This window comes from Labrus mixtus, chromosome 18, assembly GCF_963584025.1.
Source record: "Labrus mixtus chromosome 18, fLabMix1.1, whole genome shotgun sequence".
NCBI classification, from domain to species: domain Eukaryota; kingdom Metazoa; phylum Chordata; class Actinopteri; order Labriformes; family Labridae; genus Labrus; species Labrus mixtus.
The window spans coordinates 24,799,379-24,812,957 of NC_083629.1; the positions used below are offsets into that span (position 1 = coordinate 24,799,379).

At 41.5% G+C, this 13,579-nt stretch overlaps 1 protein-coding gene across 2 annotated transcripts in view; it reads right to left on the minus strand.

Moving 5' to 3' along the window:
• The window catches only part of rab11fip5a (RAB11 family interacting protein 5a (class I)), a 32,685-nt gene extending 23,499 nt beyond the window's left edge, over positions 1-9,186 (minus strand). Inside the window, exon 1 of one of the 2 annotated variants that reach the window (XM_061062759.1) lies at positions 8,310-9,186. In XM_061062759.1, the coding sequence (XP_060918742.1) occupies positions 8,310-8,686 (377 nt within the window). In that variant the 5' untranslated portion in view covers positions 8,687-9,186. The remainder of the gene's footprint in view (positions 1-8,309) is intronic. The other variant, XM_061062760.1, reaches the window with a different exon arrangement.
• Between the last annotated feature and the right edge of the window lie 4,393 nt (positions 9,187-13,579).

The following is a 13,579-nucleotide window of genomic DNA, read 5'->3' on the forward strand; positions in this document are numbered from 1 at the left end:
ACATACACAAAGAAATCAGGGAAGATCAAACTCTGTCCATGCTTTGGAAAATAGCATCAATTGTGTTGCAAAGTGGAAAAAAAGTATCGGAAATAAACGTAATCGTAAAAAAGGGCAAGTCTATAAAAATATTAATAAACAGATAACAATCCAGAACATCCCAAAAGCTAAAATATGAGATAAAATAAACATTTAAATCTTCTCAGAAGAACAGCTGACTGCCCAACTACAAAATAAAAAAACATCACACTTTATTTAAAAGCCACTGAAGCCGGCCCGGGTGTTTATAGATAACACGAGCGTGTTGTTTATGAAAGTTTTAAATGTTAAACACGAGTCAATAAGAAAAAACTAAATCACCACCAACAGAATGTGAAGCTGCAGCTCCAAACACATCCTGAGAACTAAATGAATGTGGTCTGTTTGCTTACAAAGCTGCAACAATTGAGTTCTATTGGACTGTGCTGTTACTGAAGCATGTGAAGGTCAAGGACTGTTTCTGCACTGACAAAGATCCCCGTTAACTTTGTATTCACATGTTTCCTTCAGCTCTGGTTTGCAGCAGTGAGCAGTTTGAAAAACAGCCTGCAGTCTTTAAAAAAACGATAAGTTGTTTACAAAGTACTTTACAAATAAAACAAACAATAAACACACAAATCAACAAGCGCCCACCCCAACCACGCCCACATGCCCCATCGACAAGACACACCCCCCTGTCGCCCTCAACAGACCTCGGCTCTGCTCAGCCAGGCAGCCAAGTATCCCACCACACAGCCCCCACGAGCCCACCTCACCAAACTATGTAAGCAGATGGTCAGCAATGACACCACCAGGCCACCACTAAGCACCGACTTTAAGAAAAAGCTAAAGACCCAGCTCTTTCATGAATACCTACTAACTTAATGATGATGGTCTCCATATTATTGATGATGATGATGGTAATGACGATGGTTTTTGTTTGATAACGACGACTTATAAGATGGTTTCTATACTGATTAGAGCTCTCAAGAACTGCCCTCAATGTTGTGCTTTGCCTCTGGTCACTTCCTGTCAGCACCTGTGTGTCCAGTCAGACTCAAAGCTGATCGTTTGCTCTTACTGACATTGTTCCCTTTTTTCTAGATCCTTGCTTGTGTTGTTCTTACTCTCTGATGTACGTCGCTTTGGATAAAAGCGTCTGATAAGTGAATTGTAGAATTGTAGAAGCAGCAGGAGGAACTTGGGGTCAAGTGTCTTGCCCACATCGGACAGGAAGCTGCAGGAGCTGGGGATCAAACCCCCAACCTTCTGGTTAGGAGATGACAGACTCTAGCCACATGCAGCTCCGTTCATTCCCACTACACACTAGGAAGACCGGACAGTGATCCCGAGCATCCCAGAGTCACCCCCCCCCCCACACGACACCACCCAACACAAAGGAGAGCCTGCAGAGAGATGTTTTAAGTGCAAGAATCAAAGAATGGTACTGAAGTACAGTTATTCAACAAATGTCCTCCATCAGTGGCTGCAGGCATCCTTTAGCTTTGTGTGCTCTGTTTACATTAGCATGCTTGCTATTTACCTAGCTCGGAGTGCTCTGACCTGAACTGAACTGAACCGAGTACCAGCAGGAACAAAAGACGATTCAGGTTGTTGTGTCACAGTGACCTAGATTTTGGAAACGTCTCTTCCTCTTCCTTTTCCTTTCCTCTGCTCATAAGATGTACTAAATGTCCTTTACCTTCAACATTAAAAGCATTTCTTATTGTCCTCTTGTTCTTGCTTCACTTTTCCCTCCACGATGATGTAAGACAGGAGGAGGGGAGATTTATGATGCAACCACGAAACCTCAGAGCCCGAGGTAATATATGTGAGTAAAACAAAAGGCCTCTGCTTTGTTTAGAATGATTGTTTCACTCAAATTAATCTGATAAATCTCCACAGAAAATAAATGTTTCCAACCAGCCGACGTACATTTAGAATATCCAGGATGACTTATCGGGTCAGGTCACAGAGTTATGTAACATCAAATGTCCATTAGACTATATGCTCTCTCTGCAGCAGGAGCTTCTGGAAGTCTGTCAGCTCTTAGCACACACACACACACACACACACACACACACACACACACACACAGTTCTTTCTGCTTCACTCAGCAGATGGAGGTTCAGTTCTCAGGCCCGCTTCAGTAACACTCGAGTTTGAAACAGCGTCAGAGTTTCTCCTCCCACAAATGCACAACATGAGGGAGTAAAAACTGACACAGCAGTGGAACAGAGTGGAGAGGTTGGAAAATACCTAAATGTAACATCTGAATCATAAAATCAGCTCTGCGTAAAAAAAAAAAAAAATAACAACCAACACTGTGAAGAATTCCTGATTTGCAGAAAAAAAAGAGCTGAGATTTTTAAATCAACCTCTTGGGAAGGAAATTGATTATGAAGAAAAAATGTGTACGACAAGCTCAACATCCAGCAAAACGAATCGCAAATATTTTCCTTTCTTGTTAAAAATGTGGGTGGCTTGCTTTTTTTTTTTTTTCCACAGAGTGACAAATTTAGCAGCGTTTTTGTATCCGCCTGAAAGACCCTGCAGGGGAATTCACCCGACGCCCACCTTTCCAGGAATCTGCTCAACTGAAATACACATAGATCTGATTTTACCTCTGTCCTGGGGAGTTTTTCAACAAAACTTTACTGACAAAATGTGAATGTTAAATCCTGATTTAACTCGTACAGTGTGTGCTCTCAGGTCGTGCCTGACAATCAGGTCGTACAAACATCATGAGCTTTGGTCATGCACCACTACTTCCACATTCCACCATTTTTATAAGTTACTTATGTAGTGAACTAGTTAGCCTTGCATGTTACAGTTTGCAGTCTCTGTGTCTCTAGTCCGTCTACAAACCCCCCAATGATGAGAAAAGTCCATCCTCTCCGTCTTCTCCCTGCTCCACTTTTCAGAAAATGTGTGCTCAAACAGGCCGTTTGGAGATTTTCCCTTCATGACATCACAAAGGGCAGTAGCCCCTCCCCCAGGTGGGTGACACTCCCACAGCTAGGTGTTTGTTCTGTCCTCTGAGTCTGCCTTCTCACCGTAAAGAATAGGACATGGAGCCAGAAAGCACCGAGTACACCCGAGCCCTTCCAGAGAGGGGGCGTGGTCAGACACAGCTCATTTACATATTTAAAGGTACAGACACAGAAACAGTCTGTTCTGAGCAGGGCTGAAATAGAGGGGTTTATAGGCATGATCAAATACAGGATCAGAGTGGATTTAGAACAAGAAACTTCACACACATGTTTTGAGGAGCTCTGAGACTTATTTAAACTGAAGAAGAGGAGGAGGATATGTGACCTTGAAGTCTAAAGTCACAACCCCTGAGTTGTGCTGTGACTTCACCTCTGTCTACCTCACTAGTTTAATCGTCACCGTTCTTCATGCGCAGATAAAACTCATCTTCTCTAACATAACACATCTTAGATTGAACCTCATCCTTTACTTCCACTGACTGTGACTAGAACACGCTGATTCAGAGGAACTCTTTATGAAGACCTACGAGAGAAAAAAACAAGTCAAATGTTCAGAAGAAAAGAGTTGACCTGCCTTATCTCCACTTGCTGTAATATATACTGTATCACCCAGCCCACTATATCACTGTAAAGCCCCGAGCTCCTCTTCACAGCTTAATAAATATTAGAAACTGAAGTGAAGGAGCTCTGGCGCACGCCCCAGTCCTCAACCTCAGCTAAAATAAAAATAACACCATTAAAAATAAACTCAGAGTGGATTTCTTTACCGTTGCTCTCTCTGTGTTTAGTTGAACTCATTTAAAAAAAAAACTTGTTTTTCTTCACCTCATCTCACCGGAGCAGCTGATTGATTGTGCTCACTCCTTTGTGTGCATCCTTATTATCAGATTTTACTGCCAACATTCATCACTGCTTTGCGGTCCTATAATAATGCGAATAGAGCTCATCTTAAACAAAATCACAACCTTGGTTGAAGAGCTTTATGTTAAAGGGGGAGTACCTGGAAGAGATCAAAACCATACATCATCCGGATGTGAAAACATAAAGCCTTTTCACATGAACTCTGAACTTATCCGGATATCAGCAGTTGAGATGTTTATAAGAATGCACGTTTCTCAATCAGCTAAACTGTAAATTAATCTGACTTTCAGCGGATGTTGTGGATCATGTGTGGCCTTCAAATGTGCACAGGAAAGGCTTAGCGTTCAAGTGGTAACTGTAGGGGAATCATGTGTTCTCCTCCTGGCTTCATATGTAAAAATGCCAACACTACATTATTTATTTTTCACACTACGGAACAAGAGAGAAGACGACAAAGGTGGCGATCTAGATCAACACATCGCCATAGCTCCATCTGGTCTCATACTCCTGAATTCAAAGCTTTCAGAAAAATTTGACTTACAATTCCGTGAATATATACCATAAGAGGTGGTCACAAGGTAAACACAAACCCCATTTGAAGGCCCCAGTAGCCCAGAGAATCCACCAGGAACTGGGGTGTGTGTTGATGATATTCATGATATAAAGTATTGTTATTAATGTAAAAGCTGTCATGATATTTCAGGAAGCTCCTTCTTCACCTCCAAGCTCCACCAAGGTGCCATCCCAAACCTGAAACCATAGACTGTAAATATGAAAGTGTGAAGCCTGAAGGATGTCCTCCATCTGTTACTGCAGGGGGCTTTAGAGTCTCATCCAAACACTTCCCATTCGGCTTCATTTTTCAACACTAGAGGTTTCCACTTGCCTTAAACAAACAATGCATCTTCTATAAAAAAAGGTAGACATAGACAATGTAGAATTGCCCTAAACCTGATTTTTTTTTCTCATGTCCAGCACATAGGGCTCCCCTCTGAGAAGTCGCCTGTTCATCTTCTGAAAGTACATTTAAACAGCCTGTTCTTCACCTGCCTTAATTAGCATCAAAGTAAATATCCTATAACCATCTATTACAGATTAATTTAGCTCACCAAGCTAGCATTAGCATTAGCTAATTAGTGTTTCCTAACCTCTCACTGATCTCCAGGTCCACACTCCTAAACAAATATTGTCTTTTCTGGCTGCAAAAACAAGAAGGCGACAGCAAACATGCCAAACTCGAAGCGTTAAAACACTAGTCCAAAAACAAGCTGCATTGTGGATGACGTAGGCGGAAGATATTTTATGCCCTGCTGCATCGATCTTGATTTTTCTCTTTTTATCCGTCAGAGTCTCAAAGTGAAGGAGAAACTCTGATGTAAGATATCAGAATCATTTTTTTCAAACAAGTTCTTTGATTTTGTTAAAAGATAGAAACACTGTATTGTCATATTTTGCTCTTATAGCCAGTGACACTGACATTATGAAGCCAAGTTTCAAAGATTTGTCATGATTTAAATTGTTGATTGAACTGTAACAAAGAGCTTTTCCTGCAACACCTTTAATATAAACTGCAGCACCAGCATCAAACAGTAAAACACAAACAGTTTCTCCTTCAATGTGGCTCATCTTTTGCTCTCTGCCAAGCCCCAGCTGTTCTGAATTCTTTATTTATAAGGTCGACATGTGTGTGTGTTGGCCGTGGGACGTGTTGCTGCTGACCAGCCCAGATTCACCAAATACCACACAGAGACACTGAATGTACCAAGATACCAAACTGCTGACGCGTCAACATCGCAGGCCGACTCTAACCTTCAAGTGACCAGCTCCAACAGGAGGAGACTGGTTCCCCTTTCATCTCACATTCACAGGCAGGTCGGCGGGGTGACTTTTTCTATTTCTATTTCTATTTTCTATACAAAAAAGGAAACATGAGAAGAGAAACGTTTGTGTTGATGATCGAGCCAACAGATTCAACCTGTGCTCAGTCAACAGGGGGTCAGAATGAAGAGCTGTGCCTTACATTGTGAACAGTACTGGACTGGACAATCCTCCCAGAATTCTTCAGACATCTTCAGGAGAGCGTTTGTGAAAACAGCTCTGGTGGTGCTTTTTTTTTTTAATTGCTCAGTCAAGTTTGATAATTGCTTCTGTGATTAAATCTGGGAAAGGCAATTTATTTGAAAAGATTGTTTTCAATATTATTGTTGAAATTTTCATCACATCTCAACAGCGATCAGTAAAGCCAAGTCTCTCACAATAAAGAAAGAGAAATACCATATTCTTCATGACAAGCATGAACTCTGCCTGCACTCTGCCTGTGCACTAATTGTTCATGTGTGGAGTCTTTTACAAGCTAAACCTATTTGCATAGCGGGGGAGTAGGACAGGAACCTTTTTCAAGTTGCTAACCTCATTGAACTCTTCCTGCATGAATCATCTGATCAAAACTATGTCCTGCTTTTACTCATGAGATATGAAAGAGTGAATGACCACATGCTAAGGTCGTAGAGTTTTATTTATGATGTCACCTGGGTGGGACTTGCTTTGGAATAACCAGCTGTCTTGCTTTATGATGAAGGATTGTCACAATAACATGACATTGAAAGATTATAGGGTCGCCTGTGGCCTAGTGGTTAGTGCATGTGCATTAGTCCCCTTGTGTGGAGGCCATGGTCCTCCAAGCAGGCGACCCAGGTTCGGATCTGACCTGTGGCTCCGTTCCTCATTCTCTCTCTCCATGATTTCCGACTCTATCCACTTTCCTATCTCTACCATGATGGCACAAAAAGCCCCCCCCCACAAAATATGAAACTGAATGACACTGATAACTTTCTGATACCATGGCAACAAAAATAGAAGTCCTAAGCAACGAATGTTTCCTGTTTTTAAATGACCAAAAACTGCAGGCAAACTCCTGCAAACTGCTTAAATTGAACAAATATTTCAGCAATGTTTCAGTGCCTAAACTTTGCCAACATATTTGTGCATTTAGGACCATGCTCTGCCTCTTTCACACGTGGCAGCTTTGTGTTAAAAATGTGTCTAAAGACCCTTAAAGCTTCGGTTCCTTTTGAAACTATCGGGGACAAAAATAACTGCGGTAACTACATATTTTGGTATCGACAAGTATTTAAGTATAGGCGGTTTTGACAACCTTATGAGGAAGTAGACAAAGGGCCAGCTCATGTCATCATGGTTCTATGGATGAGGTTGTTAATGTTTGTATTTTGGTGCCAAAGAATCCAAAACTATTTTTTTGCATGCACTAAATATTGCAGATACTTTAAGTTTGGTTTTATGGTTTTATGGTTTTATGGCCTTTATTGGATCGGACAGCTGAAGAGAGACAGGAAACGTTGGGAGGAGAGATTGGGGGATGACATGCAGCAAAGGGATAACTTTGGATCTATCTTTTTGGGGGTATATCTGACACCCCAAAAACTGCAGATTCTAAAAACAAAACCATGGGAATAATAGTGGGAGCAGGCATCGAGGCATTAAGTCCAAGCTGCATCAACTGACCATAATGCATTGCTGTCAGGAGAAATGTTTGAGGTGAAGCTACTATTCTCATTTATAACCTTGCTTTATTTTTCAAGCTATAACTACAAGAGGTTCAGAAGTGTTGTCTGAGAGGTGTTGAAAGTTATTATAGGGGGGTGGGACATCAGGAAGAGAAGTATGAACTTTTAAAGAAGGTCGATGCATCAAAACATTTCTCTCATAACTCCATCAAAATGACATATTGATCATAAGTGAGCTCTAACTGAGGGCGGGACTTTACTTTGGGCTAAGTGGTTTAATATCTGCAGCATCAAACTTCCAGTCACTTCTTTACATCCAAGTTTGTTGTCCTATGGTGGCTTTTTTTGTAAAACAACATGTTATGCTAAAAATATCTTGGAGCTCTGGGATCATGAATCTGTTAGATAATCCCTGGAATTGGGACAGGCATTAATCCCCCGCTTGCCCATACGCCATGCCTCAGAGTGGACCACAACACTACGAGTACCTACAACAAAACAAACACAACATGCACCTAGCGTGGAGGAGGTGGGGGGAAGAAGTTTCTAGAAGGGTCTGGTTTTTGGGGGAAGCCTTCAGCCTCAGTGAGGTGTGTGGTGGTCAGATGGGCTCAGAGTTAGTTTGGTGTGTGTGGGAGGGAGGGAGGGAGGGAGGGTGTGTCTGCAGGGCCCTGATGCAGCACCACAGATCTGACAGCTGTGTTTATATCTGAGGTACAAACTAAGACCTGATAAAAGCAGGCTGCAAAATAGGAGACACCCTGATGAGTTCAATGAGCATGGGAAATCAGAGAAAGTCATGGAATATGAGGCATGATTTTTGGTGATCCGCATGCTGAGCTAACCACACAAACACACACACACACACACACACACACACACCACTACTACATGTGAAGAGAGATGAACTTACTCGTTTCTAACGTATCTGGTCTCATGAAACACTTTATCCAGCTGGATCACCGCCTGTCCGAGGAACATGTCCAGCCCGATGAGCGCCCGGTGCATGACGGTGAGGACCAGCTCGTTGCTCCCGGCCGGATAGCCGCTCCGCCCGCCGTTCTCCAGCACACCGGGCTGCAGCTCAAACGAGCACTCCTCCCTCCAGTCCGGCTCGGTTGTCTTCTCCACCACGCCGGTCGAGTATTTCTCTTTGCCCAGCTGGATGATGGTGTACACGTCGCTGGTGCCGTGTTTGCCCTTGCCCCGTAAGCCCCTGCCTCTTAGCACCGTCACCTGGACGTGTGTCGGTACCCATTTCTGGTCCTCCTCCACGGTTAGCGAGGACATGTCCACCCCCCCTCCCTCCAGACCAGACAGACCCACCACCGACCGTCCGACCTGCCGCGACGAGGCGAGGCAACCGGGGAGAGGTGGTGCTGTTGTCCGCCGCTTCCTCCTTGCTCTGGTGTGTGTGCACAGTCACATCAGCTCCGGGGTCGGCGGGCGGTGCCGCATTATGGCTACCGTCTCTGCAAAGTTTTCCCTGGGTTGCCGGTTGCTTGTTGTCCTGGCGTGCTCCTCTGTGTGTTCGCAGCCTAGCGGTGTGCTCTGCGGCTGCAGCAGCGTCCGTCCCTGCCTCTCTCCTCCCGCCGTGCTACGGGCCTCTCTGCGGGCAGCGACGTCACGCCTCCATCCTCCTTCTTCTTCTTCTGCAGGACGAGGAAGTTCAGATCCGACACAACACATGGGCTGTCTGTGCAACCACCACAATATAAGTGTGTGCAGGAATGTAGGGTGTGATATTCCTCCTGCTGTTCTTATTCAACCAAACGAACTTCAGACTGAAAGAATGTGAAACTCCTCTTCACCGGCTGTCATGACTCTCCTCACATCCTGCTGCAGGCCTCTGTTATACTACAAGCTGCAAAAAAACAGCATTTTTAAAGCCACACTCAAAAACAACGAGGTTATTTAAAGTTTCCCCCATGTGTTTACAGCAACATAAATATCATTAAATATCTCCCACAGTGATGATATCTAACTTAGTGCCACAAAAACAGAATATTTCATCATCAACTATTCTTTGAATTAATTTGTCACAAAATAAAGCACTGAAACATTAAAACACAGCCCGAGGTTATATCAAGTTTCTAATGTTGTCTATCCAAAAGTCTAAATTCAGTTTTTACTCTTAGACAATAAAAGCAGTCACATATTGTCTTGGAGAAGCTGAAGTCATTTTTAGCTTGAAGCAGACTTAATTGATTATTTTATACTCAATAAGTTCAAGTTCAAGTTATCTTTATTAGTCAAATGCACAACATAACAGGCAAAGCAGTCATAGCTGGCAATGAAATGTTTGTGTTCCAAGCTCTCCTTAACAATGCAAAAATAAAATTAAAAAAATTAAAAAATTAAAAATTAAATTAAATTAAATTAAATACATTTAAAAAAATAAAAATAATAAAAAATAAATAAAAATTAAATTAAATTAAATAAAACATGTAGATGTTTCTGTCCACAGACTATGGATTACTTAGTTGCAACTTTAATCTCATAAATTTGTGTTTTTATAGTGAAGTGCTCATTACTCACCAGCATGTATACATTTCTATGAAACTGAACTGGACTTTATGTAGATTCTGAAAGGAAAAATCTTGATTACTTTTGGTGTTTGCAGTTTTACTCAACAAAACAATCCAACTAAAGGTCAATGTTCTTGTTTTCCCAGAGCTTTCAGTCAAGTTTCATTATTTTACTCATTTGCTGGAGATGTTATGAAAACGATTTTATGTGTAAGGCGACTTCATTCAACCAAATAACCCTGAGTGATTGCCTCCATGTGGAGTTGTTGTAGTTTGGCTGAGTTAAGTCCCCTGTGAATAAACATGATTAAGAGATTATAAATCATAATCCGTGTTTAGCTCAAAGGTTCTTTGTCAAAGAAAACATTTCACAATGAACGAGACAAATCCTGATTACTCCGACTGTAGAAAACATGGACATAGTCCCAGTGAGGTCACCCTTTAGTTTCTGAAGTGGTGAAGCACATCGATGGCAGCCGCCATATTGGAAATGCTGTCTCCACCTGACTATCAATCAGTCTAAAAAAAGGAAGAGCTGGCGCTAAGGCGGGGCTTAAGCTAAACTGCGCCCACATGTCAATCAGATCAGCCACGCCCCTTATCATGCATAACTCTAGACTCCAAAATAGATCAGTATTTAAACAATTCAACTCCACCCATAGACTTTAAATATGAAGAGCCTGAGTGACGTCACCCGTCTGTTCCTGCAGGGGGCGCTGGAGTCCCATCGATGGCGGTCTCCATGCTGGAAATGCTGTCTCAGTCTAACTTTCAGTCAACCTAACGACAGGCTGAGAGCTGGAGCTGAGGCGGGTTTTAAACCTCCTGACAAACCGTTACACCGCGCCCACCTGTCAATCATGTCAGCTACACGCCTTATTGTGAATAACTCTAACTATTATACCTGCTGGATATGAGCAACTTGTAAGCTTTGGCATCAGGTACATGCTATTAGCATTTAGCTTAAGACTCTGCTTAGCCTACATACACATCTTATCTGTTGTGAAGCCCTGTATTAAGCACAATGATAGTTTTTAATATTATTATTATGGTGTAAAATGGTTTAGGAGAATCTGTTAAGTTTACTCTAACTGGCATCATATTCTTCTTGGTCATGACATTCTGGACTTTCTGGACCGAATCACCAAAAGGTCATGACATTTTATCCCCCATATCTGAGAGATAACCTTCTGATACTGAGTGGCACATCCTGTTTGGATGCCAACATAACAGCTTCAGAGATGTCTCTAGATCACAGCAGCAAAGATAATAACAGCAGATTATCCCATATTGTAGGATTTTTCTGTAAAAGTCCCGTGGGTGCAGAGTAAGCAGAGCACAGATGCTACTGTTCTCTGAAAATGAAATTCTCCACCAGTGCGTCCTTATGTGTCCATGGATATTTTATTACTGGTAGAATATAGTAGTGGTTTCTAATGTCATTTGTCACGCTGTTTACTGTGCTTTTGGTCCCCCCCTCGTTCACCACTGAGACCCACTTTCCCTCTTTTGAGCTGTCATTGTGTGGAAGAATCGCTCCCAGTTGATTTGCCTGTTTCTTTCTGTCTGGTGTTTGTTGACGTGCTGCTGTGAAAGGCCTCGCTTCAACCCAGGGCATGTGAGGTTACGTCTGTTTGAGGGTGACTGATGGGAGGACTGGGGCCGGTCAGTGTTGCCGCTGGTGTTGGTGATGAAGTGCTGAGGTCGTGCACAGCTTACATGTGAGAAAATCAATATAAACCAGGAAGACGCTGCCGCCGTTGCTTCACCTGAGGAAGGTCTTCGCTATTCGTCATATCTAAGTCTGTTTATTGACTGAATGGTTGAAGAGATCATGTCTCCTAGTAGATGGGTTAGTTTGCAAACACCAAAGGTGATAATATTCTCCATGCAGTAAATTTAAATGTTGATTAACTCACAGGCAGACCGGAGCGACCTCAGAGAAGGTTTGGAGGAAAAAGCAGCAATTCAGTTTGAGATTTACTCTTTTTTTTTATCTTGTGCTCATAAAATAATTATCTGCATTTTCTTTTCTTGTGCATACAAGTTATGATCTAATTTGTGTGCACAAGATATATATATTTTTTTGGGTGTGGGGGGGGGGGGGGGTACTTCGAGGGCTTCGTAAATAACCAAAATTACGGTGGCTGGGAAGTGCAAAGCAATTAAGTGTTAAACACTTTACATTTTGAAAAACATTTTGACATTTTATGAAACAAAGTTATAAAACCAAAAACACTTACCGAGGACAAAACTAATTTACAAGACGTGAAACACTTTTACAATCGCTGAGACAAATTTACAAGAGGCAGACCAGTCCCCAAACAAATTTACAAACGACAGAATCTTGACGGAAAGGGAATGTACCGCGACAAAACAAACAAAATGACCCCTCACTCGATCACTTCCGGGTCACTTCCGACATTTGGTACATTCCCATTTTGTCAAAATTCTGTCGTTTGTAAATTTGTCTCGTCGATTGTAAAAGTGTTTCACATCTTGTAAATTTGTTTTATAAAATGTAAATGTGTTTTTTTCCTTGGTATAAGTGTTTTGATTTTATAATTTTGTTTTCTAAAAATGTAAAAAGGTTTTTCAAAATGTAAATTTGTCTCACATTTGTCATTTTGCTTTGCACTTATCAGCCACCGTACAAATAGCACAATGTGCATTAAATTTAAAGTGATTTTAATGATAATCTGATAAACCAAGAATCTGCAGTTTGGTGGGAAATCAAATGTGTCCCTCTAACTTTTATCTCCTCTAAAACTATCAACAGTTAATCACTTATTTAACATTTTAACTATAAGGATAGCTTATTTATTAAGAACAAACATTGGACTTTACAAACCTGGTGAAGGATTTAAATGACCATCAGTGAGTCCAGAAGAAGAAGAAGAAGAAGAAGAAGAAGAAGAAGAAGAAGAAGAAGAAGAAGAGGGGTTCTGGTTCTGGTTCTGGTTCTGACAGCTACAGCCCGGTTACCTGTAAGTTTAGGGAGATAAATAATGTGTAAACACGGTGACAATCATTTTTAACATGAAAACAGCCCGAGTCTAACTTACTCAATATACTTACAACATTTGAGCTTAAAAATCCACTTTATATATTTTTTATTCCACCGTAGGCTACAAAAAACCGAAGCATAAAAAAGATATTACGTTGTTTTTAGTGGTAATGTTATGTGGCGGACTACTTCCTGGTTGGGAGCCGTTGCTAGGTAACAAGCTGAGATTCGAAAAAGTAACGGCAGAAGTTAGTCTTTAATTTTCAATTTATTTTTTAATAAATGGACAAATATGACATTGCTATTGATAGTTTGTGTAATAATTCGACAGAAATAAAAAATATATATATAATTCGAGTTTTTTTGTCGCTGTTTTAAAGTTTATCAGAGCTCTTGTCCTGAATGTGTCATGAAGACTGCCTTGTGTAACTTCATTTACATGTGATGTTTTATCTTTGTATTTTATTTATCCTTTCCTATCCTATCCTATTTTTTTGAGTTCTCTCCTGCAAAAATAGGCACCCTGCAGAGATAGAACTTCACAGTAACACAATTAAACTAAAAGCTTCCTGTGTAGCTCTCTAGGCAGCTCCTTGGCTGAAAGCACATCAACAGCTATTGAAATCCAGGAGAGTATCACTTGTTCCC